A 25115-nucleotide genomic window follows, 5' to 3' on the forward strand; every position below is an offset into this window, starting at 1 on the left:
TGTAAAGCTGCTTTGAGACAATGTTCATTGTTAAAAGTGCAAAACAAATAAAAATGAATTGAACTGAAATTGAATTGAGATGATCGTGGACTTCAGGAGAAATCCCCCAGCATTCCATCATGAACAGCACTATAACAACAGTGGCAATAATATCAACTCATTGCTAAAAAAAAAAGGCCCTGCAGAGGTTGTACTTCCTTCACCAACTGAGGAATTTCAACCTGCCACAGGAGCTGCTGAAACAGTTCTACTCTGCCATTATAGCGCCTGTCCTGTGCACATGCAGAAGTGTCTGGTTTGGTTCAGATACCAAATCAGACATCAGGAGGCTACAGCAGATTGTCAGGATTGCTGAGAGTATTATTGGTGCCCCACTGCCCAATCCCCAAAATATTTACTTCTCCACCGAGCTCACTCTCTCTTCAAACCGTTGCCTTCTGGTCGCACTGCAGAGCTCCGACCACCAGCTACTACACAAAGTCAAGTTTATTTCTATAGCGCTTTTCACAACGGACAACGTCTCAAAGCAGCTTTACAGAATTTTAGGAGTTAAGGTGAGTGATGTGTATTTATCCCTGATGAGCAGCCATGGTGACTGTGACAAGAAAAAACTCCCTTAGATGTTATGAGGAAGAAACCTTTAGAGGAACCAGACTCAAAAGGGGAACCCATCCTCATTTGGGTGACATCAAGAGTGTGATTATAGTCTTTAAACAATACAGAACACTGGAGAGTGAGAACTAACATGAGCACTGGAGTGTAAGATTATGAGTAATGTTCTTTCTACACTCTTATACAGTCATTTGTGGTTATAAAACTAGGAGCTACTGAGCAACTCATAAAATAGCTCAACATTTGAGATCATCACAGATCCAACACCAGCTTCTCCATGCCAGAGCACTCAAAGAGGTCCAGTGTCCAAACTCCACATGAAGTGGGATCCAATTGGCGCTGGTACGTCTCTAGATGGTTCGGGACGTTTGCGGGGTCGGCATCTACTTTCATGAGGTGGGACGTGAAGGACATTGTCCATCATAACTGCACACTTGTAAATAACATCTGTACATTTATTTAAACAATATTTCTACTTCTGTATATAGAGCATTATTTAATTGTCTGTTTTACTTATATTTTGTAATGTTATGTCTGTACTTCTGCACTGGAGGCTCCTGTCACCAAATAAAATTCCTTGTGTGTGTAAACATATTCGGTACTAAAGCTATTTCTCATTCATGCTCATTTTAAAATAGAAAAAAACTTTTATTATACACAATCATCCAAAAGGGGCGTGGCTTCATCCATGATAACGCTGTCCTACGCCCCAGTGACCGCTCGCTGACGATTCAGTCGTCGATGGAAATCACACATTTGGTATAAAATCACGTGTCTTATTCTCAGCCGTCTGTTCATGCAGAAAATCACAATTCCTGAGGCATTTGATTTATACAATGTTCGTTAGAAAAGTAATACGATTTCAATTCATTTTTTAAACCAATTTAATTTTGTTCTCCGTCCCCCCAAAAAAAAGACTTTTATTGAAAACAAACAAAAAGTTGTAGAGAACTCGACCATACGAGTTCTCCATACTCGTTCGAACGTACCGTCGCCGTCCACTTTATTAGGAACACCTGCTCATTCGTGCAGTTATCTAAATCAGCCAATCATCCTCCAGATACGGATCAGAGCTTCAGGTGACGTTCACGCCAAACATAGGGTTTTCCCAAACGATTCCAAAACAATAAAACCTTAAGCGAAACGCAGTCGTGAGGGTGAGAGAAGTCAGAAAAGAATCGATCTGATTAGCCTGAGGTAACAGGAAGTCAATAGTAGCTCAAGCAATCATCATGTTTATAAATTAATAAGCCACAACAGGAAAAGAAACCACGTCAGGTTCCTTTCCCATCATCCATACTGGACTGGTGAAGACTGGAAAATAGACCAGAGGATTTCTTTTTCTCTAAGCTTTAGCTGTTCAGTTTGGATGTGAAACCTGATGTGGTTTACAGCTGTTGAAGCTCATCTACACCAAGATTCGTTCCTGCGATGCTATTCTGCTCATCTTGGTGCTAAAGAGTGATAATTTGAGGGGTCTAGAAACTCGTGTCTGATCCTAACAGATGTTCTCCATGTTCCGATGTGAACTTGAAGTGAAGCTCTGGACCTGACGTTCTACGTGGTGCTGCAGTCACATGAACGTCTCGCCGCATAACCGCATAAACGAGCCCAATAAAGTGGACACTGAATGCAGATCTTCAGGCATGAATTAAACAGTTGTAGATTGTTGTTGTTGCTGTTGATGGAGATCCTTTAAACTTGTCAGACATTTTTTGATACATTACACATTGTCAGCAAGAAAATTATAAAAAATAAAAAAACACCTTGGCATCTTTGCAATCAGTTTTTTACATTTGACCAACAAGTTCTTTTTCTTCTGTACTTTTTCACAAACTCGTTTTTTTTTTTCTCGGTTCTTCAGAAGCTCGGCAGGAAAAAGGATGCAAAAGTCACACGATGGTGCAAACGCAAACTTGCTTGTCCTGAAAATACCAACAGAAGAAATCATTTTGTCCTCCAAAAAAAAAAAACCTTTGAACCTGAATGTTTTCCAAATGAGGGGAAAAAAAAAAAACCTGCTGTTTCGGATCTTCTCTCAATGCGCTGCTGATGTACTGATGATGTTTTTAAAATGTCACATTTTGTGTAATAAAAATAAAGCCCAGGAGTCTTAAAAAAAATAAAGTCAAAGGAGAAACGCAGAAAACTACAGCACTGTCGTTATTTTGAGCCCTCCTTAACATGGAAATTAATTAATTAATAATAAAAAAAGTCGAAAGTGACGACGTTTAGAGACGATCCCTTGCGTTTTACTTCCCGCTTAGAGCAGGAGTTGAAAAGAGAAAAAAGGCACCGTTGTGCAGGATGTTGAGACGAAGAGCGACGGATTCAAAGAAACAACAAAATGATCTGAATCCCAATTACAATTCCTGATTATGATTGAAAAAAAAAGTGTGACGTTAAAGATGACCAATAGTCTTCCAGTGAGTTTAGGACAGTAAGCGCACAAAAAAATGGAGCGTTTGAGGTCAGGACACACACACACACACGTCTCTTAGATGTCTCTCACATGGAGGAAGCATGCAGTTCGGTTCCTCGTATTAAACTTTGGCAAGAGATTTTTCCTTCTCCTTCTGAAAAAGTTTGAGTAGAACCCTGCGTTCGTCGTCAACCTTTCAGGACTTTAGAGTGTATTCGCCTCTCCATCCACAATCTTCTTCCTCCCTTAGCGTCACACACGTTCAGTCTGCTTGCTGACTCGGCGTCTGGGGAAGAGCCACCGCTTCAGCACGATCAGCTACAGAGAGGAGAACACATCGTGAGAAGTTCTATCAAAAACTAAAAGTTAAAGACAGTGAGGATCTCTGGGGAAAACCAATCCTGAAGTCAACCATACACTACATGATCAAACATCTGTGGGCATCTGAGATTAGGATGTGATCCTATCTGAACATCTCATCCCACATTTGCTGTTATAAAACTGGATTTTTGTGGAGATTCATTCAGCCATAAGGGTGTTAATAAAGTCAGGTACTGATGGAGGTGAGGAGGCCTGGGGGCAGTCAGCGTTCACATTTAACAGGGTTGGATCTCTTTAGCAGGGAGATCTTCCACACCCATCTAAAGCATATCTTCATGGAGCTGGCTCAACCAGAGTAACCCTGGTCACCTAAAATTGCTCTGTTAGACCCTGGTTGTTCCAAACTTTTATTTTGAAGAATGATGAAGGTTGCTCTGTTCTTGGGAACCTTTAATTCAGCAAAAATGATTTGGAGATGTTCCTCAACTCTAAGACTGGACACAATCCCGTCTCTAAGCCCTGCACATGGAAAGTGTGATTTTCCAAACTGTGTCCAATCCATTGATTGTGCTATAACTGGATTCCAATTGAAGATGTGAGTGTGAGATTAGAGGTTTATTGTTTTTTTTTTATATCCGAATTCCCCCCCAAAAAGTTGGGGATTTACACTGTTATTTACACTGTGTAAAATGTAAATAAAACAGAATGCATCGATTTGCAAATCTCAAAAAAACATTTTATTCGCAATAGAATATAAGTGCTGATAAACAGCCAGATGGTCCCTATCCTCTTTAGTCCAGAGAACATGGTGTCCATGATTTCCAAACAGGAGGACAAAATTTCTATTCATCTGACCACAGACCAATTTTCCAATTTGCCTCAGTTCATTTTAAATCAGCTTTGGCCCAGAAAGGATGGCTGCATATCTGGATCATGTTCACGCATGACTATTTCTTTTCATGATAGAGATTTAAGCTGAATTCATGGCTGACATCTTAAATTGGTTTTAATGAGTCCAGTCAGCGATTTCCATTAAATAAACATGACCTTTTTAAATGCAGTGAGGGCCCAAAGATCACGGCATCCGATATTGATTTTAACCCTAGTTCATTGTGCACAGGGATTTCTGCAGATTCTTGGAAACTTTTGACATCAGATATTGTAGCTAATGAGATATTCAACTGTCTTGTACTTTGATGGTTGAGGAACATTATTCTGAAATTGTTCCACAATTTGTCTGTCTTTCACAGATTGGTGAAGCTCCGCCTATCTTTACTTCTGAGAGATTCTGACTGTCTAAGAGACACTATTTTTACGCAATCATCTTACTGGCCTTCTGGTGTGGAAGCATTGTAACGTGAAATAATGAACCGGACGACTTTAAGTCACTTTAAACATTAAAACAAACCTCGTTCCTTAAACAAAAAGGAATCTCTGCAATGAAAAAGGTTTGGAAGACTAGATTTCATCCTGATACTAAATGTCCCAGATGCTGCGTTGTGAGTTTCTCTATACCCTGCGTTAATCCTTCCTCCTCAGCTGTGCATTAGTCCCGAGTGCTCCAGTTCCTGTAGGATCACTGGGGCAGTTAACCTTTTCCCTGATCCACCAGGGAGAAACACAAAGCCGACGCCCTGAGATCGAATCGCGACACGCCGGAATGCGCTCACTCGTCTGCACGAAAGTGCATCAGTAACCGAGAGCAGTCAGGCATCAATTATTTTTGTAGACTTGTGGTGACAGGAAGTGAATAAAAAGTTGTGTATTTTTTTTGTCAGGAAATAAGACCAACCTGTTCCGCAAAGAAGGACAGGACGGTGAAGATGACCAGAGTGACAAGGACACAGTGAGTCCAGAACTTCAGCTTGTTCCGATAGATCCGCCTGTGAAACACAAACACCGACAACTATGAAGAAGATCCTCAAAATGCCTCCTGACAAATTTACCTTTGGATTGTTATTCAAATGCGCCCAAAAAAAAAAAAAGGCACAACATTTTGTATACAAGTATACAAGGAAACACAAACATGTGGTCAAAATTATTACGACTTTTGATTATTATTGATTCTCTCCAACCCATTCGTGCTTCTTAACACAAAAGTTCCCTCAAAATTGTAGACATGCAATTGTATAGGCTGTCTTTGAAAGATACAGAAGATACAGAAGGCCTCCTCACCTTCTCACCAACATCAGTACCTGGCATTACTAACACCCTTGTAGCCGAATAAATCTCCACAAACCGCCGCAAAAAATCTGGTGGAACATCTAGAACATTGGAGCGTATTAAAACAGCAAACAGGGACTAAATGTGGAATGGGATGATCAAAAATTAAGCACACACCAATCTTATTCTAAGGTGTCCACAAACTTTTGGACTGAAAGTGAGGTCATGCAGATTCAAAGCCATAAATAAAGAGTGAAACGAGGTGACATCATCGACATACAGAAAGCCACCAAAATCCTGTCATCACTCTGTAGGGTTTGTGTGTGTGTGTGTGTGTGTGTGTGTGTGTGTGTGTGTGTGTGTGTGTGTGTGTGTATAAATATATATTACATGCTGGAAACTATGACTCTTGAACATCAGAGTTCATAGTTGAAAATCCAGAAAGATCTCTGTTACAGTCAAACCGGCTCTGCAGCATGTGATCTTGGGGATGGTAAACAAAGGCATGCACACAGGCACGCACACACATATAAACACACACACACACACACGCACACACACACACACACGCACACACACACACACACACACACACACACACACACACACACACGCACACATGGATTGAAGTAACTTGACCTGGTCTTGTGACAAATACACTCCGTGACCAAGAACTCGCACAACATATAACATTTGAAATGAATGTAAAGTTTCCCAAATATCTGTCCAGACTAAAGCAAGCTAATATGAGGAGAAGCACCGCCGCGTAACATTTTGTCCGCACGAGTCTAAAAATATCCACACCCACACGCACATTCCCAGAATCCCTCAGCACACTGACAGCTTTCTGTCCGACATCCCAGTGCGACGGCAGGCTCCACGGTCCTGAACAACACGGCAACAAAGACGCTGCAAATCACTCGGGCGATTGATTGAACATGATGAGATATGGCTCCATCGACGCCTCCACTTCATTTGACATGTCAGCCTTGTTTTATTTTTTAATGATTTTAAACTGGAAAATCTCGTCAAAGGAACGAATTCTAAAAGGGGGAAAATCTATACTCTGGTACACATTAGCACTGGGTATTGTTAAAATCCCCTGTTGGACATCTAATGTCTGTCAAACTGCTATTCACCCTCTTTATTTTAGATAAATTATATGTCTAGACAGGTAGGCTCAGACTTACGATGGAGATGTGAAATCAAATCAAAACGATCATTTGACATTATTTAGGGGATGAGAGAGAAATAAAGAAAATGTAAAAATGAAATGCCGACACAACCACAAAATTCCCGCCAAATAAATCAACAGCAGGAAGCTACATCACATGGCTCAACAGCGCCACCCCCCAATAGGGTTCAGGTCTGGAGACATATTTGGCCACTCCATTAACTTTACCTTCAGCTTCTTTAGGAAGGCAGTTGTCAGCCTGGCGGTGTGTTTGGGGTCGTTATTATGTTGAAAAACTGCAGTTTTGGGCAGTTTCTGAAGGGAGGGCATCATGTGCTTCAGGATGTCACAGTACATATTGGAATCCATGTTTTCCTCAATTAACCGCAGCTCCACAGTACCAACAGCACTCATGCAGCCACAGACCATGATGCTACCACCACCATGCTTGACTGTAGGCAAGACAATTTTCTTGGTTTTCCTCACCAGGGCATCGCCACACATGCCACCTGGGCCAAACAAGTTTATCTTAGTCTCATCAGACCACAGGACATGGTTCTAGTAATTCATGTTCTTGGACAGCTTGTCTTTAGCAAACTGTGGGCTTTCTTGTGAGACAGGTTTAGCTTCCTTCTAGGATGATGGCCTGCAAACCGACTTGTTGCAGTGTGCAGCGTACGATCTAAGCACTGACAAGCGGACCTTCTGCTTCTGCAACCTCTAAAGCATCTAGATACAGTTTAAAGCGACGCACCACACGAGGACTCGACTTCTTTGATGGACCCTTGCGAGGCCTGTTCCGAGTGGAACCCATCTTGGACATCCTCTGTATGACCCTGAGCACTGTACTGTAACTGCTATAGAGCTCCAACCCTGTCGTACATAATAAATGTGAACGTGTCTCTTACCACTCCTGCAGCTCTGCCATGTGGAGGAAACGGTTGCGGTACTCGCGCGGCAACTCAAACTGCGAGGGCAGCGGGAACATGGACTCGTAGAAATCCTTCAGCACGGCTTTCACCGTGCCGGCGTCCTTATGGAAGTGATCTATGTTGTCGTTAAGGCAGATGAACTTCCTGTTGGGGAAAAAGAGAAAAACAATTAAGGATTGGACTAAACTATTACTAGTGTATTGCTTAAGTGTGGGAAAACGAAAGAAAACCAGCTCTCACACTCTTTATTCTGATCACAAAATGCCAGACAGGCCTGATAATAAGTGTAGAGAATTATAGTGTTAATCCAGGTGAAGTCGTTACAATATATTAGTGCTTTTAGATTCATTAGGGATGATACGATTCATCGATACGCATCGGCATAAAAGTGTAAAAAAGTCAAAATCTAAATCAATGTCACATAGAATACAGATTAACATGGCAGAGGTAGAGCTGTAACTTTCTGCAGACAGTACAGAAAAAGGACGTCTGGTTTTATTAAATATTTATTCTTTATTCTATTTGTGAAAGGGCCATGTGTTAGAAGTCAGAAGCCACTTAAGTAAATTGATTTGCTTTCTGTTTGATTCCAAAGAAATAAAAGTGAACTATCAGAACCATATTAAATTGCAGAGCATCATATTTTTACATTACATTGTATTGTGTTGAACTGAATCGTGCACTGTAATAGGGGTGAATCGTATCGTTGGCTACGCATTGAGATGCGACTCGCATCGGCCTCAGTTATGGAGATGCATATCCCAAGTTCCACCACATGCAGAAATCCTCCATGGAGCTCAGTATGGTCATAAGAAACTGGATTGTATTATGGTTACAGGGGTTTTTACGCAGTTTATTGATGCTCTAAAAGTATCAGAGACGCACCTTGGGTTTTTCCGGATGTCATCCAGTTGGCCCACCACGTGAGACACGTTAGTTCGTATCATTTTAAAGGCAATCTCCTCCTCTCCCATGATCTCGAACCTGCCCAGAGAAAGAAGTGAGTGTTACACGACGGCACTCAATGCTGCTGCTTTGTGTTATTACGGGTTCTGATCAGGACCCACTTGTATTTGTTCTGGTCCTTGAAGGCGCTCTGGATTTTCTCTGCGACAGGTTTACAGTGAATCACCAAACCCTTAGTGACTGGAGGCTGGGCAACAGAGGAAAACAGAAGCACACAATTCACACTCATACACAAATACACATGCGCACACACACACACATGGCTTCAATAAAATATTCAACACTGCGTTAAGATTGTCCATGTCTATCCACATGAACTGAATGCTGCTGATACACAACACTGAGAAGATGAACAATAAAAGTAAGAAAATGAACAGGAGGTGGAGAAGGAGGAGAGAAGAAGGAGATGGGGAAGAGGAGGAAAAGGAGAAGAAGAAAGAGGAGGGGAGAAAATGAGAAGAAGCAAAGGAGATGAAGAGTAGAAGGAGGAAAATAAAAAGATGCAAAGAGGTGAAGGGAAAGAAGGAGGAGGTTCTCTCACCATGCCGGGGTCGTAGTAAGTCTCCTGGGTGGGGTTTACCATGTGGAGGTTGGTCTGAGAACTGGGCAGAAACTTGGAGCAGTTTATCAGCATCTGCTCCAATCCAGTGAGGTCCTGTTCAAAATCACACACACACATTAGAATTCCAACATGGTTTGCCCTTTCAATTAATTTTTTTTAACAATCTTTTTCCGCTTAATAAGTGATCTCACAACGGAGAACCTGGTGGTCCTTAACGTTTTCATCACATGCTCGGCTTTGAGCTCCTGCATTGTGAGGTGTAAACTGTGAGTAAGTCGCTGATATGATTTGCACAATACTGATTAAAGATCCAAAAATAAGCAACGGATGCAAGCTCTCTTCACGTCTGGCCTCATGCTTCATCTTAGTCCTGTGTGTGTGTGTGTGTGTGTGTGTGTGTGTGTGTGTGTGTGTGTACAGAGTCGTACCTGTAGACTGAGTGGGAGTTCATGGATGCGAGTTGCGAGTGTACGGATTTCACGGTCTGACAGCACCCCCGATCGATCTGTGTCAATCTCGTCGAAGACCTGCGACACGTTGTACCGCTGCAGAGCGCTCATCAGATAGTAGAAATAAGAGAAGGCAAACTGCATGTCCTCGGAGTGGCGCACACGATGGCTGGAAGTCATATCGAACTCTTCAGGAAAGCTAAAAGTAAGAAAGGAAAGAGAGAATGTCCGGAAGCTAATCGCATTGTAACTCATAGAAGTCTGATTCTGAACACATCATGAAAAAGAAAATGGATGACCTACTGACCCTAGCCTCACCGCTGACCATGGCCTCCCTGCTAACAAAAGGGGCTCCCCCCTGACCCCAGTCTCCCCAGTGACCACGGACCCCCTGCTGACCAAGGCCTTTCCACTTAACTATGGCCTCCCTACTTACCGCGGGTTTCATGCTGAACCCGGAACTCCCAGCTGACCCCGGGCCTCCCCACTGACCTCAGTCTCCCCAGTGACCACGAGCTCCCTGCTGACCAAGGCCTTTCCACTTAACCATGGCCTCCCTACTTAACACGGCCTCCCTGCTGACCCCGGGCCACCCCACTGTCCATGGCCTTCCTGCTAACCCCAGGCCTCCCCGCTGACCCCAGTCTCCCCAGTGACCACGGACTCCCTGCTGACCAAGGCCTTGGCACTTAACCATGGCCTCCCAACTTACCATGGCCTCCCTGCTGAACCCGGACCTCCCAGCTGAACCCGGGCCTCCCTGCTGTCCATCCATGGCCCCCCATTGTCCATCCACAGCCTCCCTGCTGACACCAGCCCTCCACCACTGACCCTGGCTTTCCCCTCGTTGACCACCCATGGCCTCCCTGCTGAACCTGGACCTCCCCTTGACCCCGGCCTCCCGATGTTCTACAGCAAAATATCAAAGTTCTCTACTCAAAGTAATTCCTGAAACAGATTTGGGATCCTTACATGTCCTGCAGCCCCTGCATCACGAGGCGGTCGATCATGTGTGGCATGTGCGCAGGCACCTTGCGAGATGTGTAACCAAATATGCCGTTCAGAAGCCTGTTAACGTGACGGAGAGAATCGGCGAAGGTGTCCTGCAATCTCCGTCCGGCTGCCGCGCCGTCGCTTTGATACTGCAGCTCTCGCTCCAGACGCTCGCCTTCCTGTGAAGCCGAGACACCAGACGATATTTGGTGAGTAATTATTATTTTTGTGTATGGTGAAAGAACCGGTTGGTTCTGTGTTAACTTACATACTGTTCTACTTCCTGATACACTGTACTCGACTTAAAACAAAAATAAAAGTCTATGCTGCTTATTTTTTCTGGTTCTGGATAAATAAATGTGGTCAATGCTTTCAGTTATTTTGTGCATTTTGAGATTTGATTACAACAGAAATATATTTAAAGAAACATTAGATCACTTAATTCGTGCACTGGAAGTAATCAATCAATGATGCAGTCAAGTCCATGTCAACTCTCACAGATAACAGTGTCAGTGGTGATAACGAAATGCAGACAGGTGACAAATAAATGACCCCAAAGCAGAGTAGAAATACCCTTTTCTCTCTTTTCTTTGTTGCTGGCATGCTCTGAGTCGTGCATGATTAACGTTCATCCACAGGGCATGAATGGTGCTTATCGCTCTAGAACCTTGTAGAAGCCCCTGATGGCCCATACGCGCCTTACTAAAACATGTTTTTTCTTTTACAAAGCCTACACACAGATGTCTGTTTTCTACACCATAAACAATGTCTGAAAGTCCAGGACTGAAGTACTACTGCACTGCTTCATACTTATTCCAGCCTGATCTTTCCATGGAAGTGTCTGACTCGTCATAAAAAAATTCTATGCATGTTCTATATTTCACCTCTCCTCACTCCTACTACATTGCATTTGCTTTTCCTCCCTGTGCCCAAGGCCGAGCGATTACTCACCTTGAGAATGTCCTCAAAATATTTGCTCTTTTCCCATGGCAGGAAGCTCCATTCGAACCCTGGGTAGTATTGGAGCTTCCGGCCTACGTGTGGTCCATCGTCATGGAGAAGCTGCTGTTTGGGCTTGTTCCCTAATAGCGAACCGAGCAGTTTGGAGGTAGGAATCATCTCTGTGCCCGTAGCTTGTGGAAGCTCTTTAAGAGGTGCACTGTCGATCTTAACAGGGACGAGAGTACCTCCAAATTCTGGTTTGCTTTGGTTTTTCTGACTCGGACTGGCTTCGGATTTCATTGCTGCCTCCTGAAGTTTAGAAGTCCCACCTTGCTGAAAAAATGCCTTCAGTAGTTTACCTTTGGTCAAATTGTAACCTTTTTCAGTGATGTCCCCTAGAAGAAGCTTCTCATCCAGATTCTGCAGCTCTTGCTTCACATCCTTGGGCAAAAGAGATATGTTTAGTGCAGGAACCACCTCAATCTGTTCAGGGGGCCGTTTTTGCACTTTGGGCCCTTGCTTCTCGACTGGGACGTCTGAGAACACAAACACTGGTTCATGTTTTGCCTTAATGGGCTTGGAGCTGTTATCCGTTTTCCCCTGCACTGTTGCACTGACGGTTACATTCAGCTTAGGAAGCTTGCGAGTGTCCACTGCTACAGTGAAGCTCATGGTGAAGTCATGGTCACCCTGGAAGGTGAGGTTGTAGTGGATTTGGGTGGCGTTGTAGCCATCGAACAGAAGAAGGTGCATTGTTTTCCACTTGTTGGTGATGGACGTGTGGCGCACCACAGGGTTGTCGCTGACCGATGCCTCGGAAACACGATCAGCCAGAGACGAAAAGGTGAAGTATGGACGGAGCTCACCTTGAGGCAGCGTATACAGTGTCTGGTTCCTCTGCAGAACGACGTGGTGCAGCTTATTGAAGTGATCTAAAACATGCAGTGAGGTTCTGGTTAGTATTTGCAGCTGGAAATAAATCAGGGATCCTACACATTTTCTTTATTTCAAAATTCCATACTTTTCCAGACTCAAATATGCAGATTTCCCTAAAGATTTTTAAAACCATATAATAAAACACAACCGCATTCAATGCACGGCATTTCATTAAAACTGCAATTCTAAAACAGACCAATGGTAAATCATTTATACATTTGATTTTTATACTGTAAACCTTCAATCCTATATATATATAATATATATATATATATATATATATTAAAAAACCATGATGCACACATCCGGCAATTAAAACCGTCCGTGTGGAAACATTGAAAAGTTTCTGCTTGGGGTCCTGACAATTTACGGAATTTAAAACGCTATAATTACTTTAATACATTTACATGTGTATTTTTACAAGCTGCCCTGTCATCTGAAAATGAAAACAATTTAATAATGTAATAAAAATGATGTAAAGCAATAAGGCAATAGTATGGAAGTACACATATTTTAAATACTCTGTGTTCTTATTTCCGATAAGTCTCATACAGACCTGGGAATTACTGGAACCAAATTTGATACTTTTCCAAAATGAGTGAGAACCCTGTTTTTGTGTTCATGTGCACACGTTCACTCACCCGTTCCACAGTCTCCGACGTCAAAACCGCAGCTCAGAACGTTGCACGCCTGGTCACAGAACTTATCCGCCAACCACGAGTTGGCGCAGCCTTGATTGCAGAAAGACACCCCTCCCAGACCTCCTAAATCTCCAGCAAATTGCCACGGCCGATCCACTACTCTCGCCCCTCCCCCGGGGCCTCCAAACCGCCCGCCGCCTGCTCTACCTGGATGAACAAAACATCATGGAACCAAACCCACCGATTAAGCTGCACAGTACAATGAGCCAAATAACGGCGCTCACTTTGACAATCTCCACCGTCCCATTCACAGGCAGAATTATTGCAGGTCTTGTCACAGTAGCCATCTTTGATCCAGGAGCCTGGGCAGCCATCGGCACAGTTCGGAACAGGCCATGTCAGGTACACCTGTGAGGAGATCAAATGACCCCCATTCATTTCTTTGAAAGAAATTCAAGGGTGTGCACCCCAATTCAACTTTGTATTTCACACTTTCTCTCTCACACACACACACACTGTTGTGTAAAAAAAAAAAAAAGCAAATCCACGGACCTTCTGGCCTTTTGAATGACTGTAGAAATCATCGGGCCAGACGTCTTTGCCAAAAAGCACATCATCGTTGAGGTAGATAAACTTCTGCGAAAGGCCTGGAATTCGATGGATGTGCGTTTCAATGGCCGGAGAGCTAAACGTTGGCAGGTGGGACTGGTTTTGAAAGATATCCTGCAACATAAACATAACATGCGGATATACACCGATCAGGCATAACATTATGACCCCCTGCCTAATATTGTGAGGTTCTCTTTTTGCTGCTAAAACAGTCCCGACCCATCGAGCATTAACAGCATGAACTTCTTTAGCAGTTTGAGCTACAGGAGCTCGTCTGCTGGATCGGACCACACGGATCAGCCTTCACTCCTCACGTGCATCAATGAGCCTCAGCCGCCCACGACCTTGTCGCCGGTTCACCACTGTTCCTTCCTTGGAGCACTTTTTATAAATACTGACCACTGCAGACCAGGAACAGCCCACAAGACCTGCAGTTTTGGAGACGCTCTGACCCAGACATCGAGACGTCACCATTTGGCTCTCAAATTCAATTTCGCTGTCAAACTCCCTCAAATCCTTACGCTCGCCCATTTTTCCTGCTTCGCTGATTTCCTTCTGATTTGCATGTCTGTATTTTCAGCATTCCTGAAATAGCCTTTTTTGCATTTGGCAACGCCCACAAAACTCCATAAAAGGTCAAATGAAAAACTGGAGTGAAAAATTAGTCATTCTTTTGGAAATCCGAACACAAGAAAAAGAAAACAGCATCCATACAGGTGAGTCTAAAGATTCAGATTCTTTAGAACCCTGACCCTGCTCTGATAAAAACCCTACACCGTTCACAAACCTCATGGGTAACCACGGTAACACGGGGGTTGTCCAGGTTTAACCAGGAAGGGATCTGGCCATTGGTCACGATGAAGATGTGTCGAACCCAAGGGGCATGTCTCTCGACTGAGCGTATCGAATAGCGCAGCTCCTCGTTGTCCTCGAAGCGGCTAGCCGAAACTTCCTCGTCCCGCTTCGTCTAGAGACGCACAGCACAAACACACTCAGACCGTGACGTACAATGAAAACAAATAAAAAATTACAAACATTCGATCTTAACAGGTGTCTGACACGGCGTTACCTGTGAGACTGCACTGATGTCCCAGAACAGGTACACAGAACTGATGCTGAGCTCTTTACCGGCCAAAGTTAGGTTCTTCCTGACCTGCTGTTGGAGGTTTGTGAAGTCCTGAGCCTTGTTCAGGTGCAGGAGTGCGATGCTGGCCTCAGAGTACAGCTGAAGCTAAATGACAACACACACCATTAGATTCTAAACAAAATGGATCTCAAAGGTGTGTAAGTGGGAACATCGTGGTGTGGGGCTGTTTTTTAGCATACAATACATAAAATCCACTGCTGTCTACCAGGACGATGAAGTTGAAACGCGGGTGGACATGCTATCAAGGCAGTGATCCAAACACACGGCCGAGGAAACTCAATTGGTTTCAGACTTATTTTACCCGCTCAAAGTGTTTAGGTATAAGTGTAAAGGTTGTGTGCGTGTTGAATACACCAAATGACATGGTCATACTCTGTGCCTCAGCTGGTGGCATGTGTGTATATAGTGGGCTGTGAGTCTGCAGCTCTCTCCATGTTCCACCAGTAGATGGGGCAGTTTTTCTGGGGCTGAGGGAGTCAAAGTTGAGGATGATTTGGTGTATTTCGCTGAAGAATTCGGTTTCAAGGTGTGTTTGTATTTGCATTTCTCTCTTTCTCTTACTTCACCTCACCCCCCACCCTCTCCTTTCAGCAATAGTTCAGATGGATTAGCGCCCTCCTCAGCATGTCAACGCCAAATCACGCTCACCCACTGATGAGTGTATCATTAAATCAGGGCTTTTATCACCTCCGATAATGTTGTCTCTTTATCTCTTTCACACACACACACCACTGTTGTTGTCATTCTTCTCCGCATGCCTTCGTAAATCCCTTCACTGCCAAACGAACCATCTATTAATAGCTTTCACTTAGTGCCTCTGTTTCCAGGAACATTTGCAATTATTTGCAACTATTAAAATGAGCTTCTCGTAGACTTTGACGTGACGGAACATCATACGACTTTGTGAGGATCAGCAGAGAACATTATTTATTCATTGATTTATTTGCATATTAATTATTTTAATAATTTTAGTAGTTATTAACTTTTTCTTTATTAAAGAGCAATACTAACTATACAAGAGTCTATGTTTTAGTTTAAAATTATCACAAACTTTGAGAACTTTGTCGTTTTATTTGGCCTGAATCTGATGGAAGCCCTTTTCCGCCACACAAAAAAAAAGTTTGCCTGATTCTGACTTTCTTTTCCCTCGTAATTCTGAGATTATTATTCTTGTAGTTCGGACTTTTTGCCTCGCAAACATCCGACATTTCGGGTGCATCCACCAGTAAGCGTGTTGCAGGCCTAAGTGTTTGAAGCTGTTGATGTATGAACATGGCTCCTCTGCTTCATCCGTCTTGTTCCGTCCCCTCCAGAGCTGATGGTTATACAGAGTTCTTTCCAGGTATCGGAGGCTTCGTTTAATACTAAGCGATTCTATTGAGTGTAGCCCATTTTAGTTTATTTAGTTTATGTTACGGAATTGAGAAAAAAAAAAAAAAAAAATCAAACACAGAATTACGAGAAAAAAAAGAACCCCCTCTGAATTAGCTTTTTTTATGTGGCAGAAACGATCTTTTCAATGTGAATCGTCCCCTCGCTCTTTCCTCCCCGTTCCTCTATTTTTCTGCATTTGGAGCCTCTGCTCCTAGAATTTGGAGACCTTCAAGTGTTAATTCATTTACACTGTCAGAAAAAGGAAAAATGAATAAAGGGAAGATGAACTACCACAGCGCCATCACGTAACAAGTTTGCATTTTGTGTTGTGATGTCAACAACAATGAACACCTTAAACCCCAGATATCAGTCAACCAAAACATGCTCTCAAATACCCTCATACCTGCATGGTATGCAGTGGAAAAAGAAAACGTAAAGAAAGAGTTACAAGATGTGAGGGATGTGCGTGTGACTGTTGATGGCTGGACCAGGATTGCAAAGGACCACTATGGGAGAGAGGGCTCGATGAAAGAGGAAGTCCTACATACAAGGGCAGTATATACATCCCAGACAGGGGACACTGTAGCAGAAAAGAGAGGAGATATACGTGATAAATTTAGAGTAGTTGCTGTGACAGTGGATAATGCAGCAAACATGGATGAAGCAGTAGAAAAGAGTTTAAAAAATGTGCTGCTCAATATGGAAATGTCCAGCCTGGTTAACCCAATTTCTAATTTTAGATTGTCCAAAACATGGCATCATCCATGATGTGAGAACATGGTGGAATAGCTTGTTTCTCATAGAGGAACGATTCCTGGAGCAGTTCCCTGCCATCCAGTCCATCTTGGGTCAGATTCTGCCTATCTTAAATAAACTCCAGCACCACTACACAGTTAATAAAGAGGACTTCTTCACAAAGTCCATCAAGGACACTGGAATGACCTCTCAAAAAGATGTTGAATTTTCACTTGTTTTCATTAGGATTATTCAGGAACTCATACTGTTTTCGTCTTGAAGGTTGGCAACATCAGACAGGTCTTGGAGGAGGCCAGATTGAAGTCAAAAGTGGCAGATGAAGTGTGGACCAGACTGGAGGAGGGGCTGATGAGAAGGACCTCAGAACAGGTGATAATTCTTATTGGAAATCTTCTCTTGAATTGTAGATCGATATATGTGACCTTTAGACCGAGCAGATAGAACAGGGGCTCAAAAAGAGAGCAGGTGACCAAGATGGCAGCTCATCTGATGAAGATGTTCATAGAAGAACTGCCCCTGAGGAGCTGTTTGCTGTGGAGGACATGGCAGTTGAAGCAAGAACACAGACCACTGTCTGTGCACTACAGAGAAGATTCAGACAGAGACAAAGCTGTACAGACTGCTTCCATCTACACTGTCCTCAGCAAGTCCAGTAACTTGGTGGTGGGACATGAGAGATTTGGCAGCAAGGTATCTCTACATGCATGAGCTTTCAGATTTGGCAGCAAGGTATCTCTACGTGCAAGCATCATCCACACCCTCAGAGCGCCCATTTTCCACTGCTGGGGACATTATCAGTCAGGAGCAGGTTTGTCTCCTAAAAAAAGCATTTTTCCTGAAGAATAACTGCTGGGTGATTTAAAAAAGGGAAGAGTACATCTTTGCTGTTTGTTCCAAAATCCACCATCCGAGCTCAATTCACCACTTCCATTTGCCGGTATCACCCCGATACCTGTACCCATATCAATATCGTTACTAGCTCTAACCTTAACACGCAAATTATTACGTGAGAACATTAACACGATTATGTCACTTTCTCTGTCTCATAAACATCTCAGTCTGTGACGAGAGGTCAAGTAAGTGCTTTCACCGACATTTCAGCCAGTCTAACACGCCCTATAAAAAGACCCTCCCTCATTCCCTCACTCCATCTCTCTAGGCTCTCTTACTCTTTATCTTCTCAGATAAAAGACAAAAATAATGCCATGCCCGGGTTAAAAATGGCTTTAATGAAGACATGATGAGAAAGCGTTCGACCTACACCCAAATAAAACACACAGCGCTGTCCTCATTACCCTCAGCATGGTGTGTGTGCTTGTGTGTGTGTTAGAGGTCGACTGATTCATCGTTCTTTGTAGAACTAATCGGCAACGATAGTTGATGGAACTATATGCAAAAATCCATATTGATAGTTTTTCCAGGTTGCGATTGTTATTATACAGTAAGTGTTTTTTTTCATCCAGTATCTATTTTTAAAAAACCCGAACAGTTGATTAAACGTTTATCTTCGATTTAGTTCAATCCAACCTAGCTATCGTATCGGCAAAATCTACTCGGTCGACCTCAAAATCTACTCGGTCGACCTCTAATGTGTATACGATACACACCACCTAAACCAACAGCTTTACACCTCCACGTAAGGGACAAGAGAAAACGGCGTGGCAGGACGACATTGTCTATGGTTCTGGCCTGACTTCAGCGCATTCGGCTCCTTGGCTGTTCCAAATGTTCCACAGACATACATATATAGAGATTGGAAAAAACCATGGAAAGATGGAAGGAGCTTATAGCCTGAGTTCATGAGAGCGCCGGAGCCAAGCCATGTTGCCCTTTCCGAGTGCGATCGTGGCGGCGTGCCATTCGAAACAGCTGCACATGGTAGAGTTACAGCCTTATAACCGAGCAAAATCACAACACACACACACACACACACACACACACACACACACACACACCAGAGATTCATAAAAGTTAACGATGTGATAGTCGGCATTTGTATCGCGATGCATCGTTTTTAACACATTTGGTCCATGACAATGAAAAGTAATTTTCATTTCCATATAACACTATAAATAACACTCTAATCCCCTCACTCCACTATCAGGAACCGCAACCTACCCAACAGATCTCAGGAAGACACTCTGGGGGAGATGAGGTTTAGAAAAAGCTGCCCGAAGCTGTGGATCACAGCTCATGTCCGACACCGTGTGGTCGCCTCAGGAACGACACTCCTGAACGTTCTCACCTGCTTGATTTTGCTTGTAACCATCGACGGTAGTTTGCCCCTCAGCTGATCAGAGTCCTTGAAGAAGGACGGGAAGCCTTTCAAAAAGGCCAGGGTCTGAATCCTCACCAGACCTGGAGCGTCTTTATCTGTCGTCTAGGAGGAAAGCACAAGTTGAGCTCTGGAAGAAGCTTCCTTTAGAAGTGAAAATCTCTGCTCCATGATGTACCAATTTATTTTTCACGCACTGATCTGCGTACCTCAAAACAGCCAAACATTTAGGAAAAATTCATTAAACGTAAACAAGTAAAAGCAGAATTTCTTACCAGATAGGCTTTGGAGACGGAGTGTTTCGGGAAGTTCTTCTGCGTTTCAGAGAGAGCTTTATCCGCTAGCAAAAGATGATCAGGATTATTTTAGATATGGGTGAATATAAATCTGCTGAGAGGGTACACAGCAGGATCAAGTGCAAATAAATGATCATGGAGAAGAAAAAAAATGATCTGAAACTCAAGTTACTGAGACCCTGACCAGAAGAAAGCACTTACTGAGGTCAAAATTAATAAATAATTAAGTGATAATGGACACAATGTATAGCCTGGAGCATTGAGATACCCGACCTTCATTTCCAACCATTTGTGGTTCTTTTCCAAAATGTAGACATATAATTGTCATTGGATGTGTAGAATAAAATTTTCTCTTTTTGTGAACTAGGAGACCAAAACATGTTCCATCATGACAACACTCTAGTGCACAAAGCCAGCTCCATGAAGATATGCCTTACATGGGTTGAAAAATTTGGAAGATCTCCTGCTATAGAGCTCCAACCCTATTGAACATGATAAATGTGAACACCTTCTCATTTACATCTCCACAAGTACACTCCAAAATCTAGTGGAACATCTTCCCAGAGTGGAGGTTATTATAACGGGAAATGGAGACTAAATGTGGAATGGGATGTGGGATGTCAGACAGTCTAATTTTATAAATTAATATAACCCTGAACCAGTGTGTGTGTGTGTGTGTGTGTGTGTGTGTGTGTGTGTGTGTGTGTGTGTTTGGCGTTTGTCCTTGCGCTAACCTTTGCCCTGCGAGTGGAACACAAGCACAGTCACCCTGCTGGATGGCTGGAGAGGTTTTGCGATGTGCAGAACCTGCTGGGTGGAGGAGAGAACAGCGGATTTGGATGCCAGCTCCTTCACGGTGACATTAGGGGACAACGCCGGGTCCAACACTACAACCGGACCCACGATGCAGTGCGACAGAAGGCACTCGAACCTGAAAAACAGAATGCTGATGTGATGGAAAACTCTTCGATCCGATCAATACAAATAAAACAAATTGCTCGGATTAGATTTAATTTTTTTCTTTAAATCAGATAAAACGTGACGGAATGGAAGTGATGTATTTCAGAACACTCTTTTATCTGTCGTTTAGTTTTGTTCTTTTCGCAGATATGCCTCATACAAGTCTGTCTTTCTTACTGTCAGTCTAGCTGTCTGTCTGCTTCTCTCTCTCTCTGCCTATCTGTCTGTCTGCTTTTCCTCTCGTACGGTCATTCGATTAGCTTCTCATTCTAGCTGTCTGTCTGCTTCTGTTTCTCTCTATGGATGTCTCTTTTAACCTGCCTGTCTGCCAAGTTCTGCATTTGTCTGTCTATATGTCTATTTACCTGCCTGTCTTTCTGTCTGCTTGTCCTACTATCTCTTTGTCTGTGTGTTTACCTGTCTGTCTATCTGCTTGTCAGTCTAGCTGTCTGTCTGCCTCTATGAATGCATGTCTTTGCATGTGTTTACCTTCCTGTTTGTCCGTTTCTGCTTGTCCTCGTGCCTGTCTGTCTGCCTGCCTATCTGCTTGTCCTTCAGCCTGTCTGTCAGTCTCTCTTTCTGTCTACTTGTCCTCCCACCTGTCTGTCTATTAAAATGATGTCTACCAACTTGCCTGTCTGACCATCCAACTATCTGTCTGCATGCTGGTCCTTCAACCTGTCTTTCTCTAACAGTCCGTTTTTCAGTGTGGTAGATCTCAGAACAATGAGGAATTTAGAGTAAGGTTCAAACAGGAAGTGGTCACATTCTAACAGTCAAACTGCAATCCCACTTACTCAAGCAGCGCACTTTGCAACACATTCTGCAAAACACACACATTTCGCAGAACACACCACTGTAGAACAGATTGTATAGAGCTTTAAGTTGCCTCACCTTCTTTTAGGTGCCTCAGTGGAGTCACTCGAGTTCTGCCCCAGCATCTCTCTGTGTGAAAAAACAAAATGAAAATGTTTTGGGCTCATCTGATAGACGAGTTTCAGGGTAGTGTAACATAGTGTAGTGTACAAACACACTCATTTTCTCTCATTCAATCACACTTATTCTCATTCAAACTCACCACAGACAATCACTCACACAATCACTTACTTACACTCACTTAAACACTCACTCACACACAATCACTCACACAATCTCAGACACTCAAATAATCACTCACACAATCACTCACAGACACTCATTCACATAATCACTCACACTCACTTACATAATCACTCACATAATCACTCAATCACTTACACACACAATTAGTCATAATCGCTCACTTACTTACACAATCACACAATCACTCACTCACACAATCACTCACAGACACTCACTCACTCACATAATCACTCACACACACAATCACTCACATAATCACTCACACTCACTTAAACACTCACCTCACACACAATCCCTCACAGACACTCACATAATCCCTCACACAATCACTCACACTCACTCACATAATCACTCACACTCACTTACATAATCACTCACATAATCACTCATAATCACTTACAAACACAATCAGTCATAATCGCTCACTTACTTACACAATCACACAATCACTCACTCACACAATCACTCAGACACTCACTCACTCACATAATCACTCACACTCAGTTATAATCACTCACTCACTTACACAATCACACAATCACACACAATCACTCACAGACACTTACTGCACAATCACTCAAACACACTCACACAATCACTCACTCACACAATCACTCACAGACATTCACTCATACACCGATTCACTTACACAATCACTCACTCACAATCCCCACAATCACTCTCTTACAAACACTCGCTCACAAACACTCAGTTACACAATCACTCACACACACGTAATCACATTTACTGATACACACAATCATTTACACATTTACTCACAATCACTTAAACACTCACTCACACAATCACTCACAATCACTCACTCACACATTCACTGTCTCACACAATCACTCACACTCACACTTACACAATCACTCACAGACACTTACTCACACAATCACTCACAGACACTTACTCACACAATCACTCACTGCACAATCACTCACAGACACTTACTCACACAATCACTCACACACTGATTCACTCACTCACTCGCCTAATCACTCACTCACTCACTCACTCGCACAATCACTCACAGGCACTTACTCGCACAATCACTCACAGACACTTACTCGCACAATCACTCACAGACACTTACTCGCACAATCACTCACAATCACTCACTCGCACAATCACCCACTCGCACAATCACTCACAGACACTTAGTCACACAATCACTCACAGACACTTACTCGCACAAATCACTCACAGACACTCACTCACACAATCACTCACACAATCACTCACACACACACGATCACTCACTCACTCACTCACTCACAGACACTCACACAATCACTCGCACAATCACTCGCACAATCACTCGCACAATCACTCACACACATTCCTTCACTCAGATTATTGTTTTCTCTCTTGTTAGTTTTTGCACATCACTTGTTATTAATATCCAGAATGGACTATAAAATTACAGACAAAGACTTAAAACAGGACATTTAAGAAATAAACATTTTAGGACAAAAAAAACTGTATATGTTAGTAATAAAAATCTGAACAGTGTGCTGAGAAAAATAAAATAATTGACTCCGGTGTTTTAAAAAATAAGCAGACTTGAGTCTCACGTTGCCACCTCATGTTTGTTTTATTTCCCTGATCACTACACCTTTATTGTAGCACTGAGCTTGTTGTGGGGAGCTGAAGGAGAGGAAATGTTTTATCAGTCAGAGAAACACCACAGGAGGGGTCTTCAGCCACTGGTACACCACAGAGCAGTTTCATTTTGAGAATATTTTTGCTGAACGAGTGGTGAGGAGCTTCTGGGAGCGAGACGAATTATTAGAGACGTTTCAGTTTGTAATTCAGCTCAGTAACGAAATAAAGTCACATTCCGACTGTTCATATCTCTTCCTTACACAACCTTAGAGCTGTGTGGAATTTGTCCGAAGGTCTTAGTCCCAAAAAAAAAAAAAAAATTTCTGATTCATGCTGCGTTCAGGCTAAAGGTCAAACACTCCTTCTGGAAAACCTTGAGTTCAGCATGTGACAGTAAATCAACATAGCGACTCAACGTCAAGTATTTAAAAGTGATTATATATTATACACTTTATTTTCATGATAAAATCCTCTCTTAGCATGAAGAACAGCTTTACACACACTCAGCATCCGGACAGTTCGTTCCTCCAAACATTCAGCTGAAACACCATGCCTTAAAGATGTGCTTCAATAATTGGAGATTTCTTGTTCATCCCAGAGCAGTTCAATAGGGTTTAGGTGCGGTGACTGGGCAGGTCGTTCCATGATAGATATCACTCCAGACGACTGTTTGCTCTTTAAATAACACAGGTCTTACAGGTTCATCATCTTGTATGGTGAAATCTGTTCCAACGAGCTGCAGTCCAGATGGAATCGCATGGTACGGTATGGTTGCCAGGTTGGTTCAGGATTCCTTTCATCATTTACATGTCATTTAAAGTCTACTGTTACTGCCTAAGGTGACATTTTAATGAAAATTAATACCACAACATGACGAGGCACAGTAAAGTATTTCAGCTGAATGTTGAGAGAAAGAAACTCGTGTAGTATCGTGTAAAGCTGTTTTTAATGCTACGGGAGGATTTTATAACAGAAATAAAGATCTAATTATTTATAGATATGTTTGGTTGAAAGAAATCCCTAGACCGTTACATTACAGGGTTTGCTGCATCTAAACAGAGCATGCGTGCATCTCTCAAAAACAGAAAACAAGTGGCGTCCGTTTATTACGGGCGGTTTTGGAACGTAAATACCGTGATAAACGGGGGAATACTGTATATATACACACCTCCCTGGTTTTTGGTACAAATTTTACTTTGTAACAGAAATCATTTGTGGTCGAATTTGTGAAATTCACCAACACATCTGGATGTTAAAAGCAAGATTTCCTTAAAGTTCTGATTTAACAAAAAAAAAAAAAAAAACGTGTCGCACAGATCCGCAATAGGTACAAGTACTAATGTACCAACCTCATTATGTACGATGTTTGTGATCAAAACAAATCAAAATCATTCGCCGAAACAGAAATTCTGGTTTGACTTCTGACTACAGCTTTATTCCTTATAAATAAATAATTATATATATATATATATATATATATATATATATATATATATATATATATATATATATATATATATATAAACAATTTACTGCTCCAAGGGATCTTCTCATTCCTAAAGCCTTCAGGGTTCTCGTTTATAAACGTAACGTACACTGACACACAAAAAACAAGGCTGAAAACGTGTGTACGCCACTTTTTATGCAAAGGTTGTCAGAGTTTAACTGGTGGTGCGTCAGTAATAATGGTCCGTGGGGAAACACGGTGCTGTAGACGAAGCTTTTTACGTTTTCGAATTACTCGTTACTCAAGGAATCGTTTTAACCCTACAGCAATAATAAAAAAAAAAAACATTTAAATACAGCATGGGATGGGATTTGGGTGGCAATGGGGTGGAAAATTGCTGGTAAA

At 42.6% G+C, this 25115-nt stretch overlaps 1 protein-coding gene across 1 annotated transcript in view; it reads right to left on the reverse strand.

Moving 5' to 3' along the window:
* Positions 1 to 1236: 1236 nt before the first annotated feature.
* The window catches only part of gnptab (N-acetylglucosamine-1-phosphate transferase subunits alpha and beta), a 25798-nt gene continuing 1919 nt past the window's right edge, over positions 1237 to 25115 (reverse strand). The window contains exons 4-21 of the mRNA XM_046858988.1: positions 21425 to 21475; positions 20305 to 20501; positions 19550 to 19614; positions 19245 to 19379; positions 14792 to 14953; positions 14510 to 14689; positions 13666 to 13836; positions 13398 to 13521; positions 13114 to 13320; positions 11546 to 12468; positions 10574 to 10773; positions 9581 to 9800; positions 9132 to 9245; positions 8692 to 8777; positions 8510 to 8608; positions 7601 to 7768; positions 5148 to 5238; positions 1237 to 3352 (exon numbers count right to left, since the gene is read on the reverse strand). Coding sequence (XP_046714944.1) covers positions 3287 to 3352; positions 5148 to 5238; positions 7601 to 7768; positions 8510 to 8608; positions 8692 to 8777; positions 9132 to 9245; positions 9581 to 9800; positions 10574 to 10773; positions 11546 to 12468; positions 13114 to 13320; positions 13398 to 13521; positions 13666 to 13836; positions 14510 to 14689; positions 14792 to 14953; positions 19245 to 19379; positions 19550 to 19614; positions 20305 to 20501; positions 21425 to 21475 — 3259 coding nt within the window. The 3' untranslated portion in view covers positions 1237 to 3286. The remainder of the gene's footprint in view (positions 3353 to 5147; positions 5239 to 7600; positions 7769 to 8509; positions 8609 to 8691; positions 8778 to 9131; positions 9246 to 9580; positions 9801 to 10573; positions 10774 to 11545; positions 12469 to 13113; positions 13321 to 13397; positions 13522 to 13665; positions 13837 to 14509; positions 14690 to 14791; positions 14954 to 19244; positions 19380 to 19549; positions 19615 to 20304; positions 20502 to 21424; positions 21476 to 25115) is intronic.

Source organism: Silurus meridionalis, chromosome 10, assembly GCF_014805685.1.
Source record: "Silurus meridionalis isolate SWU-2019-XX chromosome 10, ASM1480568v1, whole genome shotgun sequence".
NCBI classification, from domain to species: domain Eukaryota; kingdom Metazoa; phylum Chordata; class Actinopteri; order Siluriformes; family Siluridae; genus Silurus; species Silurus meridionalis.